We start from the raw sequence: 22,145 nt of genomic DNA, 5'->3' as shown, positions 1-22,145 counted from the left end.
GAAGGCCGAAGTTACGCTGCAGCGCTGACAGGCGAGCAGCAGCAGGGTGAGAACGCCGAAAGTGCGCACAGACGGCCCGCACTTTCTGCAGCAGCTCTGACATATCGGGGTAGTTTTTAAGGAACCTCTGCACCACCAAATTCAGCACATGCGCCAGGCAAGGGATGTGCGTCAAACCGGCTAGGCCCAGAGCTGCTATGAGATTTCGCCCGTTATCGCACACCACCAGGCCGGGCTTGAGGCTCGCTGGCAGCAACCACTCATTTGTCTGCTGTTCCATGCTCCTCCACAACTCCTGCGCGGTGTGTGGTTTGTCCCCCAAACAGGCAAGTTGTAAAACTGCCTGCTGTCGTTTACCCCTGGCCGTGCTGAAGTTGGTGGTGAAGGTGTTACGCTGTCCGGATGAGGAGGCGGTAGAGGATGAGGAAGCGGAGTAGGAGGAGTTAGGAACAGGAGGCAAACTGAAGCGCCCTGCAATCCTCGGTGGTGGAAGGACATGCGCCAAATTGCTATCCGCCTCAGGCCCATCCGCCACTGCATTTACCCAGTGTGCCGTTAGGGAGATATAACGCCCCTGACTGTGCTTACTGGTCCACGTATCGGTAGTTAGGTGGACCTTGGCACAGATGGCGTTGCGCAGTGCACACCTGATTTTTTCCCCCACTTGGTTGTGCAGGGAAGGGATGGCTTGCCTGGAAAAGTAGTGGCGGCTGGGCACGACGTACTGTGGGACAGCCACCGACATAAGGTTTTTAAAACTGTGCGTCTCCACCAGACAGAATGACAGCATTTCAAAGGCCAAGAATTTTGAAATGCTGGCATTCAGGGCCAGGGATCGCGGGTGGGTAGGGGGGTACTTCCTCTTCCTCTCAAGTGTTTGGGAGATGGAAAGCTGAACGCTTCCACGGGACATTGTGGAGATGGTTGTTGGTGACCCAGGTGGTGGTGTTGCTGACAGATCGTCTGTTTGCGGGGTGGCAGGTGCCGGTATCACTACAGATGTTGCTGGAGCGGCCGAGACTGCAGCAGAAGAGGAAGCAGGATGAGCCAGAGACGTTTCTTGGTTTTGAAGGTGTGTACTCCACTGCAGCTCGTGCTTTGCACTTAGATGCCTGATCATGCAGGTTGTGCTCAGGTTGAGAAGGTTTTATGCCTCGCTTCAGGCTCTGATTGCACAGGGTGCAAACCACTCGTGTCCTGTCATCAGCACATTTTCTAAAGAACTTCCACGCTAGAGAACGCCTTTGAGCTGACTTTGGTGCGCTCGTTCCCTTGCTGCGTTGGGCAGTAGCAGGCGTAGTGTCTAGGGCACGGCCGCTCCGCTTCTGCACCCTGCTCCCTCTTCTGCTGTGCTGGTGGCTCTGTGCGACCACCGCCTCTTCCTCCAAACTACTCAGGTCACCTGCATGAGGTTCATTCCATGTGGGGTCGAGGACCTCATCGTCCTCCACATCATCTTCCACCCAGTCTTCACCCCTGCCCTCCTTGTCGGTCTCCACAATGCTGAACACCGCAGCAGTTGGCACCTGCGTTTCGTCATCATCGGAGGCGTCCTGCGATGGTCCTTGCATGTACTCATCTTGAGAAATAAGTGGTTGGGCATCGCTGCACTCAATCTCTTCCACTTCTGGGGCAGGGCTAGGTGGATGGCCCTGGGAAACCTTGCTGACAGTCATCAAAAAGAAGAAGAGACTGCTGTATGGCTTGGGGCTCAGACTGCTTGCCTGATTTGCAAGGGGGTGAGGTGAAAGACGTTGGACATCGGCTGCAGGTGCCAACTCTGACCTTTCTGCAGTAGACTGGGTGGGAGACAATGTGAAGGAACTGGAGGCACTGTCAGCAGCAAACCAATCTACTATCGCCTCTCTGTGTTCTGGCCTCATCACTTCTAGAGGCGTATGATGCCCTACCAAATACTGATGCAGGTTCTGTCGTCTACTCACACTTGAGGAAGGTGTTTCACTTGTGCGTGTAGCTGGCACAGATCGACCACTTCCTCTCCTTGCAACAGGAGCTCTACCAGCAGCACCACGACCCAGGCCACGGCCCTTATTTGACGGTCTCCTCATATTTCTGTAATTTAAGATCTTGCCCTAGAAAGGTGTTTATTGAATAGCGGAACAAAACAACAACAGTATCGCACGGGTGTATCTGACAGTCAAATATGCAAACTATGCCGCAATTTAATGTTTTTTACACCAAAAGGGTGTATATTGAATAGCGGAATAGGATAAAAAACTGTGTATCTTACACGTACAAACACAGACTAGGCCAGATTAAATTTTTTTCTACCCTAAAGGGATCCTTGGCGGGGGAAGGAGATGCGCCAAACAAATTTAAAAGGTGTATCTCACACGTACCGATACAGACTATGCCGTAATTTAATTTTTTACACTCCAAAAGGGTGTCTATTGAATAGCGGAATAGGAAAAATTTTATAATACGGTGTATCTCATACGTACAAACACAGACTAGGCCCCGCCGATTACAATTTTTTGTACCCTAAAGGCAGGATGAGGAAGAGGAGTAGGAGGAGCAGGCAGGAGGCAGACTGAAGCACCCTCTAAACCTCAGGAGTATGAGATGCGCCCCAAAAATTGGAAAGGTGTATCTCACACGTACTGACACAGACTATCACGCAATTTAATTGTTTATACCCAAAGGTTTTGATTAAATAGCGGAATAGAAAATATGATAAAAAAAAGTGTATGTATATCACACGTACAGAAGCACACTAGGCCCCAATTACTACTGTTTGTACCCCTAAAGGCAGGATGAGGAGTAGGAGGAGTATGGAACAGGCAGCACCCTCAAATCTTCAGAAGTATGAGATGAACCCCAAAAACTTGGAAAGGTTGATCTCACACATACCGACACAGACTATCCTGCAATTTAATTGATCCCCAAAGGTTTTTATTGAATAGCGGAATAGGAAATATGATCAAAAAAAGTGTATGTATCTCACACGTACAGAAGCACACTAGGCCCCAATTACTATTGTTTGTACCCCTAAAAGGATGGATGAGGAGTAGGAGGAGTATGGAACAGGCAGCACCCTCAAATCTTCAGAAGTATGAGATGAACCCCAAAAACTTGGAAAGGTTGATCTCACACGTACCGACACAGACTATCCCGCAATTTAATTGATCCCCAAAGGTTTTTATTGAATAGCGGAATAGGAAATATGATCAAAAAAAGTGTATGTATCTCACACGTACACAACCACACTAGGCCCCAATTACTATTGTTTGTACCCCTAAAAGGATGTATGAGGAGTAGGAGTATGGAACAGGAAGCACCCTTAAATCTTTAGAAGTATGAGATGAACCTCAAAAACTTGGAAAGGTTGATCTCACACGTACCGACACAGACTATCCCGCAATTTAATTGATCCCCAAAGGTTTTTATTGAATAGCGGAATAGGAAATATGATCAAAAAAAGTGTATGTATCTCACACGTACACAACCACACTAGGCCCCAATTACTATTATTTGTACCCCTAAAAGGATGGATGAGGAGTAGGAGGAGTATGGAACAGGTAGCACCCTCAAATCTTCAGAATTTCGAGATGAACCTCAAAAACTTGGAAAGGTTGATCTCACACGTACCGACACAGACTATCCCGCAATTTAATTGATCCCCAAAGGTTTTTATTGAATAGCGGAATAGGAAATATGATCAAAAAAAGTGTATGTATCTCACACGTACACAACCACACTGGACCCCAATTACTATTGTTTGTACCCCTAAAAGGATGGATGAGGAGTAGGAGGAGTATGGAACAGGTAGCACCCTCAAATCTTCAGAAGTATGAGATGAACCTCAAAAACTTGGAAAGGTTGATCTCACACGTACCGACACAGACTATCCCGCAATTTAATTGATCCCCAAAGGTTTTTATTGAATAGCGGAATAGGAAATATGATCAAAAAAAGTGTATGTATCTCACACGTACACAACCACCCTAGGCCCCAATTACTATTGTTTGTACCCCTAAAAGGATGGATGAGGAGTAGGAGGAGTATGGAACAGGCAGCACCCTCAAATCTTCAGAAGTATGAGATGAACCCCAAAAACTTGGAAAGGTTGATCTCACACGTACCGACACAGACTATCCCGCAATTTAATTGATCCCCAAAGGTTTTTATTGAATAGCGGAATAGGAAATATGATCAAAAAAAGTGTATGTATCTCACACGTACAGAAGCACACTAGGCCCCAATTACTATTGTTTGTACCCCTAAAAGGATGGATGAGGAGTAGGAGGAGTATGGAACAGGCAGCACCCTCAAATCTTCAGAAGTATGAGATGAACCCCAAAAACTTGGAAAGGTTGATCTCACACGTACCGACACAGACTATCCCGCAATTTAATTGATCCCCAAAGGTTTTTATTGAATAGCGGAATAGGAAATATGATCAAAAAAAGTGTATGTATCTCACACGTACACAACCACACTAGGCCCCAATTACTATTGTTTGTACCCCTAAAAGGATGTATGAGGAGTAGGAGTATGGAACAGGAAGCACCCTTAAATCTTTAGAAGTATGAGATGAACCTCAAAAACTTGGAAAGGTTGATCTCACACGTACCGACACAGACTATCCCGCAATTTAATTGATCCCCAAAGGTTTTTATTGAATAGCGGAATAGGAAATATGATCAAAAAAAGTGTATGTATCTCACACGTACACAACCACACTAGGCCCCAATTACTATTATTTGTACCCCTAAAAGGATGGATGAGGAGTAGGAGGAGTATGGAACAGGTAGCACCCTCAAATCTTCAGAAGTATGAGATGAACCTCAAAAACTTGGAAAGGTTGATCTCACACGTACCGACACAGACTATCCCGCAATTTAATTGATCCCCAAAGGTTTTTACTGAATAGCGGAATAGGAAATATGATCAAAAAAAGTGTATGTATCTCACACGTACACAACCACACTGGACCCCAATTACTATTGTTTGTACCCCTAAAAGGATGGATGAGGAGTAGGAGGAGTATGGAACAGGTAGCACCCTCAAATCTTCAGAAGTATGAGATGAACCTCAAAAACTTGGAAAGGTTGATCTCACACGTACCGACACAGACTATCCCGCAATTTAATTGATCCCCAAAGGTTTTTATTGAATAGCGGAATAGGAAATATGATCAAAAAAAGTGTATGTATCTCACACGTACACAACCACCCTAGGCCCCAATTACTATTGTTTGTACCCCTAAAAGGATGGATGAGGAGTAGGAGTATGGAACAGGCAGCACCCTCAAATCTTCAGAAGTATGAGATGAACCTCAAAAACTTGCAAAGGTGGATCTCACACGTACCAACACAGACTATCCCGCAATTTAATTGATCCCCAAAGGTTTTTATTGAATAGCGGAATAGGGAATATGATCAAAAAAAGTGTATGTATCTCACACGTACACAACCACACTAGGCCCCAATTACTATTGTTTGTACCCGTAAAAGGATGGATGAGGAGTAGGAGGAGTATGGAACAGGCAGCACCCTCAAATCTTCAGAAGTATGAGATGAACCTCAAAAACTTGGAAAGGTTGATCTCACACGTACCGACACAGACTATCCCGCAATTTAATTGATCCCCAAAGGTTTTTATTGAATAGCGGAATAGGAAATATGATCAAAAAAAGTGTATGTATCTCACACGTACACAACCACACTAGGCCCCAATTACTATTGTTTGTACCCCTAAAAGGATGGATGAGGAGAAGGAGTATGGAAAAGGCAGCACCCTCAAATCTTCAGAAGTATGAGATTGTGTTCACTGTACCCCACAAAGATTGTGTTCACTGCACCCCAAAAAGATTGTGTTCACTGCACCCCACAAAGATTGTGTTCACTGTACCCCAAAAAGATTGTGTTCACTGCACCCCACAAAGATTGTGTTCACTGCACCCCACAAAGATTGTGTTCACTGCACCCCAAAATGATTTTGTTCACTGCACCCCAAAAAGATTGTGTTCACTGCACCCCACAAAGATTGTGTTCACTGCACCCCAAAAGGATTTTGTTCACTGCACCCCAAAAAGATTGTGTTCACTGCACCTCACAAAGATTGTGTTCACTGTACCCCAAAAATATTGTGTTCACTGCACCCCACAAAGATTGTGTTCACTGCACCCCAAAAAGATTGTGTTCACTGCACCCCACAAAGATTGTGTTCACTGCACCCCAAAAGGATTTTGTTCACTGCACCCCACAAAGATTGTGTTCACTGCACCCCACAGAGATTATGTTCACTGCACCCCAAAAGGATTTTGTTCACTGCACCCCAAAAAGATTGTGTTCACTGCACCCCACAAAGATTGTGTTCACTGCACCCCAAAAGGATTTCGTTCACTGCACCCCAAAAAGATTGTGTTCACTGCACCAAGATTGTGTTCACTGCACCCCACAAAGATCGTGTTCACTGCACCCCAAAAAGATTGTGTTCACTGCACCCCAAAAAGATTGTGTTCACTGCACCCCAAAAAGATTGTGTTCACTGCAGCCCACACACAGCAAAATGGATGTGGATCACTGACACCTGCCTATCTCCTATCCCACACCACACAGCAATATCGATTGTAGTTTGTAGAACACACTTTCCCTAAAAATCAGCAGACTCTATCCCTAACAGGATTGATAAGAGATCGTAGATCGGGACTGAGTGCAGACCCCACCCCACACAGCAATATCGATTGTAGTTTGTAGAACACACTTTCCCTAAAAATCAGCAGACTCTATCCCTAACAGGATTGATAAGAGATCGTAGATCGGGACTGAGTGCAGACCCCACCCCACACAGCAATATCGATTGTAGTTTGTAGAACACACTTTCCCTAAAAATCAGCAGACTCTATCCCTAACAGGATTGATAAGAGATCGTAGATCGGGACTAAGTGCAGACCCCACCCCACACAGCAATATCGATTGTAGTTTGTAGAACACACTTTCCATAAAAATCAGCAGACTCTATCCCTAAAATGCCTACAACTCGCCCTGCCTAAAACACTCCGACCTGTCCCTCAATTCTATCCGGACACAAATGTTTTTTTCCTGCCTGTCTGTCCCTAATCAGCAGCCAGCACGTTGATGTGTGCTCTCTCCCTGATTTAAGCAGCAGAATGACGCCGCTGCGGCGCTGCCTCAAACTTATAAAGACTTGGTCACATGCTTCAGACGGCCAATCACAGCTACTGATACATTTGCAGGCATGGCTGGGATGGCTTAGGCACACCAGTTAAACGCTTGTTGATTGGCTGTTGAAAGCCCGCCATGAAAAGCGCGCCAAAGCATGCAAAACCCGGAAATAAAACGACCGAACACGGATTTTTACCCGAATATACAGTAAAGTTTTCATGTCCGTGTTCGGGTAACAAAAATCCAATTATTCGGTACGAACACGAATAATACAGTCCGTGTTCCCTCAACCCTAATCATGATGCATCACGAAATCTAATCGAATTGTTGACAGCATAATTGTAATCAAATCCAATCTCGAGACCAGCGAAGATGCGCACCTCTATTAACCACTTGCCGACCGGTCACGTTGACCGTACTGCGGCAAAGTGGCTCGATATCGTCCAGCGATATAGACCTACGTCGCTGGACTCCTCCCCTTGTGGGCGGCGCGCGCGCGCCGCCGGAGACTCGCTCCCGCTGTACTCAGTCACAGGGGGAGTCAGGCCAGGGGAGGAGGGGAGGCGGTGATCACCGCAGCTCTTCCACGATCGCCGGGGATCGAGTGTGGAGATCCGCCCGCTTGTGTAAACAAAGTGGGCGGATCTCCTAAGTGACAAACCGTGACAGATTGCAGGATTCAGCATAGCTGAACCTGCGATCTGTGCCTGTGTCACATAGTCCCCTCCCCCTACACACGTCAGTAAGCACCAGGCATACAATAACCCCTCCCTCTCCAACAAAGTTAACCCCTTCCCTGCCAGTGTCATTTTAAAGTAACAGTGCATATTTATAGCACTGATTACTGTAGTAATGTCACTGGTATCCCCAAAAGTGTCAAAAATGTCAGTCAAGGGTCCGATCTGTCCACCGAAATGTCGCAGTCCCGCAAAAAAAAATGCAGATCGCCGCCATTACTAGTTTAAAAAAAAACAATAAAAAATTACATAAATTTCCCGTAGTTAGTAGCTACGATAACTTTTGCGCAAACCAATCAAAACAAGCTTATTGAGATTTTTTTTTTACCAAAAATATGTAGCAGAAAACAAATTGGCCTAAAATGTTAAAAAAATTTGATTTTTACATTTTTTTGGGGGGAATTTCAAAAATGTGAAAAATATTGTTATTTTTTCAAAATTGTCGCTCTTTTTTTGTTTATAGCGCAAAAAGTAAATATTGCACAGGTGATCAAATACCACCAAAAGAAAGCTCCGTTTGTGGTAAAAAAAGGACATAAATTTGATTTTGGTACAGCATCTTACGACCGTGCAATTGTCCGTTAAAATAACACAGTGCCGAATCGCAAAATATGGCCTGGTCAGGAATGGTGTAAAATCTTCCGGTCTTAAAGCGGTTAAAAATATGCTCATTGAGAATTTTTTTGTCAAAGACATGTAGACAAATACATTTTGGCCTAAATATGACAAAAATTTAATATATTGAATATTTTTTAACTGTCAAAGTAGAAAAATATTGTTATTTTTTCAAAATTGACCCTTTTTTTTATTAATATCGCAAAAAATGAAAATCACACAGGTGATCAAATACCACCAAAAGAAAGCTCTATTTGTAGGAAAAAAAGGACGTAAATTTCGTTTAGGTACGGCGTTGCATGACCGCGCAATTGTCAGTTAAAGTAGCACAGTGCCGAATCGCAAAAAGTGACCTGGACAGCAAAATCCTCCGGTGGTAAAATGGTTAAGTAGTGATGAACCAAACTTCGGTTCAATCAGGATTCAGCAGACATCAAAAAAGTTTTTGAATATCAAACCAGAACCTTACTGAAATTGATGGGAACCGATTCTGTCAAATTAAACACATACATTTTCTGGACTAATAGGCAAAGGTTTGTCAAAAATAACAAGGGTGCGGGACCTGCCCTCGTGAACATGTACCAATGTAAAAAAATGTTTTACATTTTAATAGAGTTGGGAGCCGTTTTCTTTTTTTTTTTTTTTTCAAGCACTAATATTTACAAAGGAAAATAACATCTTCCTCCTGGCTTCTTTTTTTTTTTTCTTACAGAAAAAAGGATATGCTGCCCACTCAGGTTCCCCAAAATACATAGCAAGCCCCTAAGGATTTAGTATGTTTTGTTGGGGAATCTTTGGAGAGGTCTGTTTGCTGTTTTTGATAAATTATTTGTGTGATTGTTTTTTTGGGGGGAGGAGGGAATGTAATTTTTGCTGTAGCACATCCTACAGCAAGAATAATAAAAAAAAAAATTGCATTGAGTATCCACAAAATTTCATATATACTGTTTATTGGATAGTTTTTAGACGTTATACCTTTTACACAAACCAATTAATTTACACTAATTGGGACTATTTTTTTATTAAATACATATAAAAGAATACATTTTGGCCTAAATTTATGATGACATTTGATTTTATTGGATATGTTTTGTCACAGAAAGCAGAAAAGATTATTTTTTTTTTCACAAATTTTGGTCTTTTTTCATTTATATCATAAAAAATAAAAACCCAGTGATGATCAAATACAAACAAAAGAAATCTTTATTTGTGCAAAAAAAAATTATTACAATTTAACCACTTTACCACTAGAAGATTTTGCTGTCTTACGTCTGGGCCACTTTTTGCGATTCGGCGCTGTGCTACTTTAACGGACAATTGCGCGGTCGTGCGATGCCGTACCCAAACAAAATTTAAGTCCTTTTTTTTCCACAAACAGAGCTTTCTTTTGGTGGTATTTGATCACCTGTGCGATTTTTACTTTTTGCGCTATAAACAAAAAAATAGCGTTTATTTTGAAAAAATAACAATATTTTTTAAATTTTTTGTATATGAAATTCCCCCCAAAAAAATGTAAAAATCATTTTTTTTTTTAATTTTTGGCCAATTTGTTTTCTGCTACCTATGTTTGGTAAAAAAAATCACAATAAGCGTATTTTGATTGCGTTTACTAACTAAGGGAAAGATTTTTGTCATTTTTGGTGTATTTTTTTTTTTAATAAATAATGAGTAATGGCGGCGATCTGCGATTTTTTTTTTTGCGGGACTGCGACATTGCGGCGGACAGATCGGACCCTTGACTGACATTTTTGACACTTTTGGGGGTACCAGTGACATTACTGCAGTAATCAGTGCTATATATATGCACTGTTACTGTAAAAATGACACTGGCAGGGAAGGGGTTAATTTTATTGGAGAGGGAGGGGTTAATGTATGCCTGGTGCTTACTGACGTGTGTGGGGGGAGGTGACTGAGTGAGTCAGGGACAGATCGGATGTTCAGCTATGCTGAACACTGCGATCTGTCACTCCCTGTCACTGAGGAGATCCGCTCGCTCTGTTTACACAGGCGGGCGGATCTCCAAACTAGATTTCCCGACGATCGGGGAAGAGCAGCGGCGATCGCCGCCGCTCCTCCCCTGGCCCGACTCCCGCTGTGACTGAAAACAGCGGTAGCGCGCCTACAGGGGGAGGAGTCTAGCGACTTAGTATTACGTCGCTAGACGATAACGAGCCGCCATGTTGCTGCAGTAGCAGCAACGTGAGCAGACGTTATGTGGTTAATTTGCATACAGTATTGCATGGCCCCACAATTGCCAGTTAAAGTAGCACAGTGCTGAATAGCAAAAAAGGCTCTGATCTTTAAGGCGGTAAAACCTTTCAAAGCTATAGTGGTTAAATAACATGGGGGGGGGGGGTAATGCCCCTAACCTACCTGAGAAGTGACACATCTGTAAGATGTATACAGCCTACAGCACCATAACTGACATTTACAAAGAAACAAATGTGCTTAAATTGGCAGTAAATGAAGAGTTTTTATAGATGTTAATGGGAAACCCCACAAAAAAAGCAAACACAAATGGCATGGGTTTCTCCCTAAAAAAGTATACCAGTGCCTTATCTAAGCATGCAGTCTGGTGTACCCCACCCTCCTGAACCAAACCAGGACACATGCCCTTGTCAATACAAATAAATATAGTAAATGTTAATATCTGCTAGAAAAAATGTTATGTTATCTTTGACATCAGTGCATACATAATACCCTATGATGGCCACTAACATAAAGAATACATACAGGTATGTATACATATGTATGCATCACAACCAATTTGGAGTATCTGTGTTTTATTATAGGAGAAAAAAAATCCAAATACAGAATTTAATGAAGAGAACTTGTTGGCATCAGTTCTTGACCTGTTCTTTGCTGGTACGGAGACTTCAAGTGCTACCCTGAGATATGCCTTCCTAATAATGCAGAAATTTCCAGAGATACAAGGTATTTCTAGATCTGTGTATGTTGTCATTCCAGATATAACTGATATTATCATCTACAGCAGGGGTAGGGAACCTATGACTCGCGAGCCAGTCTCTTTTGATGGCTGCATCTGGCTCGCAGACAAATCTTTAATAAAGGGGGCGTGTCCGGACGTGAGCCGCGCTGGACGTGTAGTCCCAGAGCTCCTCTGCGTCTACCACTCAATCCAGTGCCATCCACGTAGCTGTGGCCGGTGCCAAGGAGATTTCTGCACCCATCGACGGTACACTTTGTGGGCTACCTACCGCTATCCTCAGTTAGTCTCTGGGTGACCTGATTGCCGCTCTACGGACCCCGCGGCCTACATGCGGTACCGCCGCCGGCTCGTGGGCTGTGCATCTGAGGGCATTGGTAATCACCGCCCGGTAAGGAGACCTGCCATCTTCTACCTGTGCCCCGACAGACACGATCTCCTTTCCCTCTGTCACCCGGGGACCCGCGGGAGCTGCCTCTCACATCCACTTCTGAGGCCTTCAGCAGCCGGCCGCCATTTTCTCAGGGCCTATACTCAACTCCATCACTCACAATTGTGTGCCTGGCTGCCTGTGCCCTGTTTTGGGAAAGAACCTGTGAAAACTGCAGTGGCCCTATGGCCATAGCACTATATCTCATCTTAGACCAGCCATAATCAATCCTAAGAAACCCTAAAGTTCCTTCAGAGGTTGCTAGGGGTTCTTTAAGCTGTGGCTATTTGACCTCCAATTTGATGGTGGATGCATAGTTTTGGAGCCAATGCCACTTGGAAGATCAAGCAACATGCCATCAATGTTGATGATGTCGACCCTGTCTGTAAGGGTGGCATTCTGATTAAGACTGTAAGCAGTTGCACTGAGCACCAATGTAAAGTGCATTTTCCGACCTCCTCCCAATGAATTGTTCTTAGCAGGGGTTTTCCTAGACATGGTAATTATTTCAAGGGTTCCTTGATGAGGTGGGGGTATAAAAGTCAAGAAAGGCTGTCTTAGATATTATTTTTACAGGAAAGGTTTCTCATAAGCATCTCTTAAATTAAGCTAAATTGACAATGTTTGACATGTGTGAATTGATTATGAGCACAGTTGCCAAAATAATTTGAAGGGATACTTTACAGAGGTAGAAAAAAAAATCACAATGCTTAACACACCACTTGCTACAAGGTCTTCTGGATTTGGCTGCAAGAAATATAGTTTGTATTGACCCACCTTTATCTATACAGGCTATATGAGCTATAAAGAGGATTGAATGAAGGAGATACATTTTTTAATTAACCTGGATGACTACTGATCTATGAATGTGTATAGGCCCTGTCCCTACAAACAGAATAAGAACAGATCTTTATGTAGCACTATCACTGAAAGAGCCACTGAAAATTGTCCTAGTTCCTTTTCCCAGGAATTGCTCTGCAACCGGGCACGCAATCACAGTCACTCTTTGGCTCTATAACAAGTCTAGGGATGTTCTTGTTGGTGTTTTTATTTTTGGGGTACTGGAATAGGGTTGAGTGAGATAGCCAAAAAAAAACTACATACAAAATAAGGACAATAAACTTCCTTCTGTAGAGGGAAAGCACACAAGCTTATTTCTTTAGAGCAAGCAGAGTCCCTTCATCCCTTCACAAAGAACTAGATAGACTGAGCTCTTCAGGACAACAGCGGATATCCCCTTTACACAAAAACACAGCTGCCTCTCTAGCACCAGAGAGGGTGGCAGTAGCCCCAAAGCCTCTAAGATCTCTCACAGCAGTCTGTACTAAAAAATGTCCAAGGAATGTTTGTTGCCTCCTTCCAACATTCATACAACACATTTCTGCTGTGATACCAGACTAGATCTTCAGGTGATAGCCCCTCAGCTCTCTTTAGCTTTAGCATCCAGGCCCTCCGATCATCCACCTGAGGCCTCATGAACAGCAAGCATGTGTTGCTCAGATGGCAGCAAACCCTCCTCCTATACAGACTCCAAGCAATCTTCAGGACCACCCTCCCTGGGATTGGCCAAGGTTGTAAAAAAATGTATTCTGTTATTTGCATTGCTCCACACCTATGTTCCAGAAAGTTCTACTATTCTCTAGAAAGCAGAGGAAGCATATCAACCCAGCAACAGCTGAAACACTGAGCAGACCTAACTAATCACATGCAGCTGCACTGGTTACTATGAGCACAACAAAATTTACCTAACACTGCAGTTGCAGCCACACTGATTATAGTGAGACAAGCTAAATTTACTTAATGACAAAAACACAGTTCCACTGAACACAGTGACCTGAAACTAAATTGACCTAACCCTTGCACCTATCTAGGAGGGTGTTACACTAAGAATTATATCTAACATACAGAAAAAAAAAGAAAACTGATACTGTGTGTTATCCATATAATACATGCAAACAAATAAATGCTGAGGCTTATACTATGTGTACTAAAGCAAGAAAACTGGTACTGTGCAGTAGATACAGAACAAGAACAGGCACTTAGATTTACACTGGTACTGTGCAGTATTCATACTACAGGATAAGACCCCATATTGAGAAATATACCCTGTATACAAAGCTACAGAACTGGTAGTGTGCAGAATCATCTTTTTTTGTTTTTTTGAGTGAGCTTGGCAAGATTATCACTGACGAATGGGGCAGAGTAGAAATGAAGACCTCATTGCTGTCCAAAATATCAAGAATGTTTCCCTTTAAAAGTGAGGAGGAGAAGCATCTAGAGTCTGCCCCTACAGTCGATGCAGTCTTGATGAGATTGGTGAAGCACGTCATCTTCCCACTAGAGGATTCAACATCCTTCAAAGACAGCCTTGACAGGCGAATCAATACGAATCTCAAGAAGGTCTATATCACAGCAGGCATGGCCTGTAAGCCAGCTTTGGCCCTTGCGGCTATGTCCAAAGCCATGGAGGCTTGGGCAGATAACGTGGATGCAACCCTGTATCCGAAGAAGTGGCCAGAGGTTCAGCCGTTCATCAACTAAGGTTGGCAGCGGCTTTACTGGGGGAGGCCTCTATTGACATTATCCGCCTGGTGGCTCAGATAATGCTCTCTTCCATTACGGCCAAGCACGCATTATGACTACGTCCTTGGCTAGCCAATCCTGCCTCTAAAAAGGCATGGTGTAGGATCCCCTTTAAGGGTTCCTCTCTTTTTGGTAATAAATTGCATAGTGCCATCACCCTAGCCACAGGTGGCAGGTTGTGTTTCCTTCCCCAAGATCGACGCCTGCTGAATCGGAAGAGGGCTCAGCGCAGGCAGAGCTTGGATCGCGCAAGGGAAGTCCGCCTTTATAGGCCTGGTCATGAATTCAGGAAGACCTGGAAAATAAACCAGTTGACTGGCCAGAAGTTTCTGAAAGGAGCATCTTCAGGCGGTCGGGAAGCCACTAAGTCTTTTTGATATTGGGCCTATCCAGGCGGCTCTAGTAGGCCCTAGCCTGCCCCTCTTTTCTCACATCTGGGCTGCCTCGATTAAGGACTACTGGGCCATCAAAATCCCATGGTCATATCTGGGCATTCAGCAACCCTCTTACGCTCCGGTTCTTACCTACATTCCTCCCATGTTCAGAAGAGAAGAGGCAGATTCTTCTATCATATGTGGATTCACTGGTAGCTCAGGGCACCACTGTGCCCCGTCCCAGCCGGGGAAAGATTTCAAAGTCTACACTCGCCTCTCTATATGGTCTTGAAGAAAAAACGCTCCTGGAGACCAGTCATAGATCTAACACACATAAATTCCTTCATCAAGAAAGAGAAATTCAAGATGGAGACATTTTTTTCGATCCGCCAAGTGGTGTAGCCAGGCGACTAGATGGTATTCATAGATCTGAAGGATGCTTACTTCCATGTCCGGATAGCAAAAGATTTCCAAAAGTTTCTTCGCTTTGCCATGGACCAGGTTCACCTTCATTTTACCTGTCTCCCTTTTGGGCTTGCAACATCGCCTGGAGTCTTTTCAAAACTGGACCGGAGGCATTCGGCATCACCATTATTTGGACGACCTCCTGCTGCTGTCTCGGGATCGGGAGCAAATCTTCCCACACAGCACTCAGAGAGCATAACTTACTGCACTATAACACAGAAGTTATCTCCAGTCTTCTGGAGTTCGGCTGGTTATTGTACACGGAGAGAAGTCATCTGGAGCAGTCTCTGTTATTCCTCAGGGTGCATTTTTGACATGCTCAAGAGCACTATTTCCCTGCCCTTGGAGAAAATCCCAGTGATTCGGTACAGAATACGTTCGGCATTGTCATCTTCTCATCTCCAGGCATCACAGTGCCTGAAGATTATCGGTACCATGGTAGCCACGATTCCCATGATGAAGTGGGCACAGTGGAAAATGTGGCAATTACAGAAGGGCTTCCTCCAGCAATGGAGTCCGGAGAGCCAAGATCATCCTATATGGATAACTTTGTCCATGCGGGAGAGCCTATGTTGGTGGCTTCAGTGAAAGAACCTTCTCAACTATCACTCCTGTCTCTTGGATCACAATCACATCAGACATAAGCAATTCAGACTGGGGCACTCACTGGCTATAAGAAGTAGCTCAGGGCAAATGGGACTTTCCTTCTCGCAGGATAGTCTTGAATATACTAGAGCTCCGGGCAGCGTTCCATGCTCTTCGGGCTTTTCACCACTTAAGATTAGACAACACAACGGCTGTCTCATAAATACATAGGCAGGGAGGGACTTGCAGTTTCTCTCTGTTGAAGGAGGTGAAGTCAATCATGACCTGGGCTCAGAAGAATTTATCCAACTTAACAGCCGTCTATCTTCCCAGATTTCAGAATGTTCATGTGGATTTTCTCTTGAGGGTACGACTGGACAACAACAAGTGGACTCTCCACTCGGAAGTCTTTAGGTGGGTCATATTCTTGGGGCTTATCCCAGAAGTGGACTTATTCGCCTCCTGTGCAACTTCAAGCTGAAGAAGTTTTACACGGGGTGTCATTGTCCCCAGGCCTTCGGAGTGGATGCCCTGACGGACCAGTGGAGATTTAAAAAAATGCACGCCTTCCCCCCGGTTCCTGTAATCTTCAGGTTCCTGCGAAGACTCAGGATAGAGGAAGTGGAAATTGTGGTGATAGTTCCATACTGGCCGAACAGGCCGTGGTTCACCCTATTGATGCAGCTCAGTTTCCGGAACCCGGTTCCTTTGCCCTCCGGACCAGATCTCCTGTCCCAAAGGACTGCTTTACATCATTTTCCGGGAAACATCTGCACCTGATGGCTTGGTTCTTGAGAGTGGAAGGCTGGAGGCCTTTACTGAGTGCTAGAAGACCTGGTACCAACAAGGTATATATAAGGATTTGGTCTAAGTTTACTGAATATATTTCCAATGTAACTGGCTTTTCACCAATCCGAAGATACAAGATTTCCTGGGTTTCCTTCAGGCTGGCCTGGACCTGTCCCTAGCAGTCAGCTCCCTTCGGGTTCAAATTTCAGCAATCTCCGCCTTCACCGGAACTTCCTGGGCTAAACACCCCCTTGTTCGTCAGTTCTTCAAAGGGGCTGCTAGGTTTAGGCCTCTAAGGAAACCAAGATTCCCCAAGTGGGACCTCCTGATTGCCCTAGATTTCCTTTCTGCAACTGAATTAGTGCACTCAGGCCGGCTCTCTATCAAAGACCTTTCATTCAAAACTGCCTTACTGGTGGCCATAACTTTGGCAAAAAGGGTCTCTGAAATGAGTGCTTTAGGATACAAGCAGTGTTGGGGTAGTTACTCAAAAAATGTAACTAGTTACTAGTTACTTCTGTAAATTGTAATGAGATTACTTTACTAGTTACTGCAAACTCGCGCCGTACCCGTAAGTGGGAAAAACGGCGTGTGGTTCAAGTGAGGGCCCAGATCGAGGCAGCGTGCGTTGCAACTTGATGCGTTTCGTCATGGAAATTACGTAATTTCTATGACAAAACACGTAAAGTTGCAACGCACGCTGCCTCGATCTGGGCCCTCACTTTAACCGCACGCCGTTTTTCCCACTTCCGGGTACGGCACGAGTTTACACGAGAAGACTCGGGAATTAGCCGCGAGGTACACCAGTCTGTAAAGGGCACCAGTTTTTTAACTTACCCAGCGAGTGCATTTTTTATGTCTTTCGTTATTTGCGTGATACTTTTTAATAAAAGAGGATTCTTTTAACCGTCTGCACTATGAGGAGCCTTCTTTCTTCTATATCCTGAGCATATACAGGCGCAAACTGTGGACCCCCATTCATCACCAGGAAACCGGAATCACTGTGACCAAGCCTGTATCGATTCCTGCTGGCGTATGCCAACTGGAATCCACTTGATCTGGTAAGTGGGAAATCTTACCATTTAACATCGAAGCGGAGGGTCACACCACTATTGCATATGTGTATGCACCTGCACTGGCACTTAATATAGTCACACCAAAGGACTTTGTTTTTTGCACTGTTTGCACTAATCTATACCAGCACTACTGCACTACGGACTTTATGAACTATATATGTGAACACTCTGTGAAATGTCATTGCTGGACTTTATTGCACTTTATATTTATTTATTATTTATTTTTTGCTGCATAGTTTTTACTGCATATTTTGTTGGTTTATTTTGCACCTTCATAATTGTTTTATCTATTTATTGAGCAATCATTAATAGCACCTTTATACTTTACAGTTTGGAAGGAATTTGTAATCATATGTGGCACTTCACTGCTGATTTTTTTTGCACTTCAAATAATATTTTGAGCATACGGATGGTAAAAAAATCTTTTTTAAGATCTAATGTATTGCCACACAGCACAAGGTAGAAATACCTATTCTTCACTATAGGGGTAGCGCAATTTATTATCCACCTGCATTTCTAACAATCACCCATTGTTTTGAACTAGCAGCTTCCCTTTCTTTATATTTTATATTTTTACCCATATTGGACATTCCAGTGGCGCGAGTGATTTAACCACTTAAGCCCCGGAAGATTTTACCCCCTTCCTGACCAGGGCCTATTTTGCGATTCGGCACTGCGTGTCTTTAACGGACAATTTTGCGGCCGTGCGACGCTGTACCTAAACTAATTTGACGTCCTTTTTTTCCCACAAATGGAGCTTTCTTTTGGTGGTATTTGATCACCTGTGCGATTTTTAGATCATGCGCTATAAACAAAAAAAGAGCGTCAATTTTGCAAAAATAACAATATTTTTCAATTTTTTTTTATATGAAATTCCCATAAAAAAATGTAAAAATCAAAATTTTTTAACATTTTCGGCCAATTTGTTTTATGCTACATATGTTTGGTAAAAAACAAAATCGCAAAAAGCATATTTTGATTGGTTTGTGCAAAAGTTATTGCGTTTACTAACAAAGGGAAAGATTTTTGTAATTTTTGTTGTTTTTTTTTTTTTTTTAACGAGTAATGGCGGCGATCTGCGATTTTTTTTTTTTTTGCGGGACTGCGACATTGCGGTGGACAGATCGGACCCTTGACTAACATTTTTGACACTTTTGGGGTTACCAGTGACATTACTGCAGTAATCAGTGCTATACATATGCACTGTTAAGGCCCGTACACACGTACCGATCGTCGGCATACAAACGTCGGTGGACGAAGGATCTGCCGATTGTACGCGTGTTAGTATGGTGCCTCCGACAGATGTCTGCGCACAATCCGCGGACAAAAGTCTTTCTTGCAAACATGAAAATTTTTGTATGCCGACACCAGAACGGACGATTGTTCGCCTGTCAGTACACAATTCGGCCGACAGACCGCAGATTTGCAAGACTGGGCATGCTCAGAAAATAGAAAACACAGGGAAAGTTAACCATTACATGACATCACTTCTGCAGTCGGCGGACAAAATTCTTGTGCTGTCCTTGTGCTGTCTTTGCACTTTTCAGCAGACACCGACATCCCGGGGAGAAAAGAGGAACATTTGTATGCCGACCATCGGTACGTGTGTACGGGGCTTTACTGTAAAAATGACACTGGCAGTGAAGGAGTTAACTGTATTGGAGAGGGAGGGGTTAAGTGTGTCCTAGGGGCATGTTTCTAACTGTGATTGGCTGTGGCTACTAGTGTAAGAACAGAGATCAACGGTCCTACATAGTAGAACCGTCTGATCTCCATTCTTACACAGGGGAGACTGACAGGCGGCTGTGTTTACACTAGCCGCCTGCCTTTCTCCCGCTCTAACGAACAATCGATATCAGGTCCGCCGGCCACACGCGCGGGGGGGTCCGTGACCGCACGGGAGCGCGCCTCCAGCGGCGCGCGCTCGCTCGCTAGAGCCTCACAGACTAGCGACGTAGCCCTACGTCGCTTTGCCTGTGAGGGGCTGACTGCCGACGTAAATAGTCGTGCGGTGGTCGGCAAGCGGTTAACAAACCCTTACTGAAATCATTGGGACCCGAACTTCTGGAATCAAAAAACACCATTTTGAAGCCCTAAAACCTAATAAATGCCCCTAAAAATTGCCTAGGGTTCTGGGTATTTTGATAGAGAGCCAATTATTGAAAAAAATATTTAAAAAAAATGAGATTTCTTTGGATTTAGTGTCTGGGGGAGGGGGGGGGTCTAAAATTGTACCTGTGAAGTTTCAGCTCTGTAGCATGTCCAGAACCAGAATTATAGCATGCCAAACCTTCAAAAATGACTTTTTTGCTTAAACGTGCCTTTCTTTTGCTCCTAATCAACTGCACAGCCAATGTGTATGATGGGGACATAGTGGAGTGCACTGGGAACAAGATTAGCAGTGGACTTAACGCTTACAACAAGAACTGGCGTTAACTTGTCACTGAGGCTTTATCAACTGTGCGATGTGAAATTCACCTGCAAAACGCACATTGCTATGCGACCCTAAGTTGTCGCTAAATAAAGCAGATGTGTGTGACGCAGAGTAGCAAAGCCTTTTGCAGTGGACTTAACGCTTGCAACAAGAACAGCCGTTAAGTTTTCACTGAGGCTTTATCAACTGTGTGATGTGAAAATCACCTGCAAGACGCACACTGCTATGCGACCCAAAGTTGTCGCTAAATACAGCAGATGTGTGTATCGCTGAAATGTATTTTTCACAATAGCTGACTAGCAAGCACGTATACCTGCTGCAGATATATCAGCAGTGCAATGTGCTCACTAGACGGAACCCTGACACTTAAAACTATCCCTACAAAAACTAGATTATTGAATCTAACTATAGTGGTATATAGTACCCTAACTACACTGCATTTCCCTTTCCTCACACTAAAAGAACAGCTCCATGCAGCAGAAGATCATTTCTAACTGACACTGTCCCTTTAAATATTTTTTCTTTTTTTTTCTAACTCAAACAGCACAATCGCTGTATTTCTAACTACACTGACAATCTTTCTGTAAACTGACTGCTCTTCTGCTGATCTGGAGCTTTACAAGCAATCGGCTATGCAGCAAACGTTGTTTAACACAGCAGGAGAAACACAAATGCTTCCACTCTCTTCCAAAGCCTCTATATTATAGTGCTAGAGGTTAGGCGGGGCTATGTTATATACTGAGGGGCGTATTCACTCCTGATTGGCCTCTGGTCCCCGTAGTCACTCCTGTCACGTTCCTAGCAGACTCCTGCCCCCTCATTGGCTGTTACTGAAGTTTCTGGGCCAATCATGGGCTTTTAAAGCCCACTTTCTGTCCCATTGCATTTTGAGTGCTTCTGGTGACCCCAATTCCGAACTTTTACCGCAAAAAGTTCGGAATTCGGCCGAATTTCGATCACCCAATGTTTGGGTCAAACCGATGGTCGACCCAAAAAGTTTGATCATCCCTAATTGACCACAGTGTGCCCCCAGAGTGACCACAGCGTGCCCCAAGATTGACCACAGTGTGCCCCCTTTCAATTCCAGAGTGACCACGCCAGAGAGACCAGTGCACTTACCTCTAGTGGCGGGCGTCTTCTCCTCAGTCGTCCCGCTCTTCTCCTTGGCCACACGATCCCCTGCATCTCCTCGTCCTCCCGCCTCCTCCTCGGCCACACGATCCCCCATGTCTCCTCGTCCTCCCGCCTCCTCCTCAGCCACATGATCCCCCGCGTCTCCTCGTCCTCCCGCCTCCTCCTCGGCCACATGATCCCCAGCGTCTCCTCATCCTCCCGCCTCCTGCTCGGCCCACGCAAGATGTCAATGGCTTGGGTAACGCAGGAAGGCCGACTGAAGCCGAGTAAAGTAATTTAGTTACCGATGTTATGAATGTAACGCGTTACGTTATTACGTTACCAAAAAAGTTACGTAGTTAACGTAACGAGTTACATTGTAACTCGTTACCCCCAACACTGGATACAAGGAGCCATTTCTGACGTTATTCCCTGATCATGTGGTGTTGATTCCCATGCTGGGTTCAAACCCCAAAGTTTCTTCCATTTTCCATGAAAACCAGAAGATTGTCCTGCTAACATTCAGATCATCCAAGAGCCCTAATGCTCATCCTCTAGATGTGGGAGAGGTGCTAAAGCTTTATTTGTAAGCCACAGCTCCCTTCCGTCGGTCTGACCATCTGTTCATTCTCTTCCATGGAAAGAACAAGGGTTTGCATACCTCTTCAAGATCTATTGTAACTTGGATTGTTCAGACCATTCAGTGGGTCATAGAGCTAAGGGCTTGGTGCCTTTGGAGCCTGTGACTGCTCATTCAACCAGTGGGATTTCCACATCGTGGGCAGCCTCTCGGCACCATTCCCCTGAAGTGACCTCGTGGTCTTCAATTACCACAGTTATGGCCCA

At 44.4% G+C, this 22,145-nt stretch overlaps 1 protein-coding gene across 1 annotated transcript in view; it reads left to right on the top strand.

The window, feature by feature from the left end:
• LOC309559463 (cytochrome P450 2C8-like) overlaps positions 1-22,145 on the top strand; it is a 139,231-nt gene that overhangs the window by 92,817 nt on the left and 24,269 nt on the right. Inside the window, exon 6 of the mRNA XM_082262735.1 lies at positions 11,296-11,437. Within this exon, the coding sequence (XP_082118861.1) occupies positions 11,296-11,437 (142 nt within the window). The remainder of the gene's footprint in view (positions 1-11,295; positions 11,438-22,145) is intronic.

The sequence above is a fragment of the Pelophylax lessonae genome (genome assembly GCF_965119305.1).
Source record: "Pelophylax lessonae genome assembly, chromosome: 7".
Classification (NCBI taxonomy): domain Eukaryota; kingdom Metazoa; phylum Chordata; class Amphibia; order Anura; family Ranidae; genus Pelophylax; species Pelophylax lessonae.
Note: the sequence above shows the minus strand (reverse complement) of the source record. Positions and strands in the feature narration are given on the sequence as shown.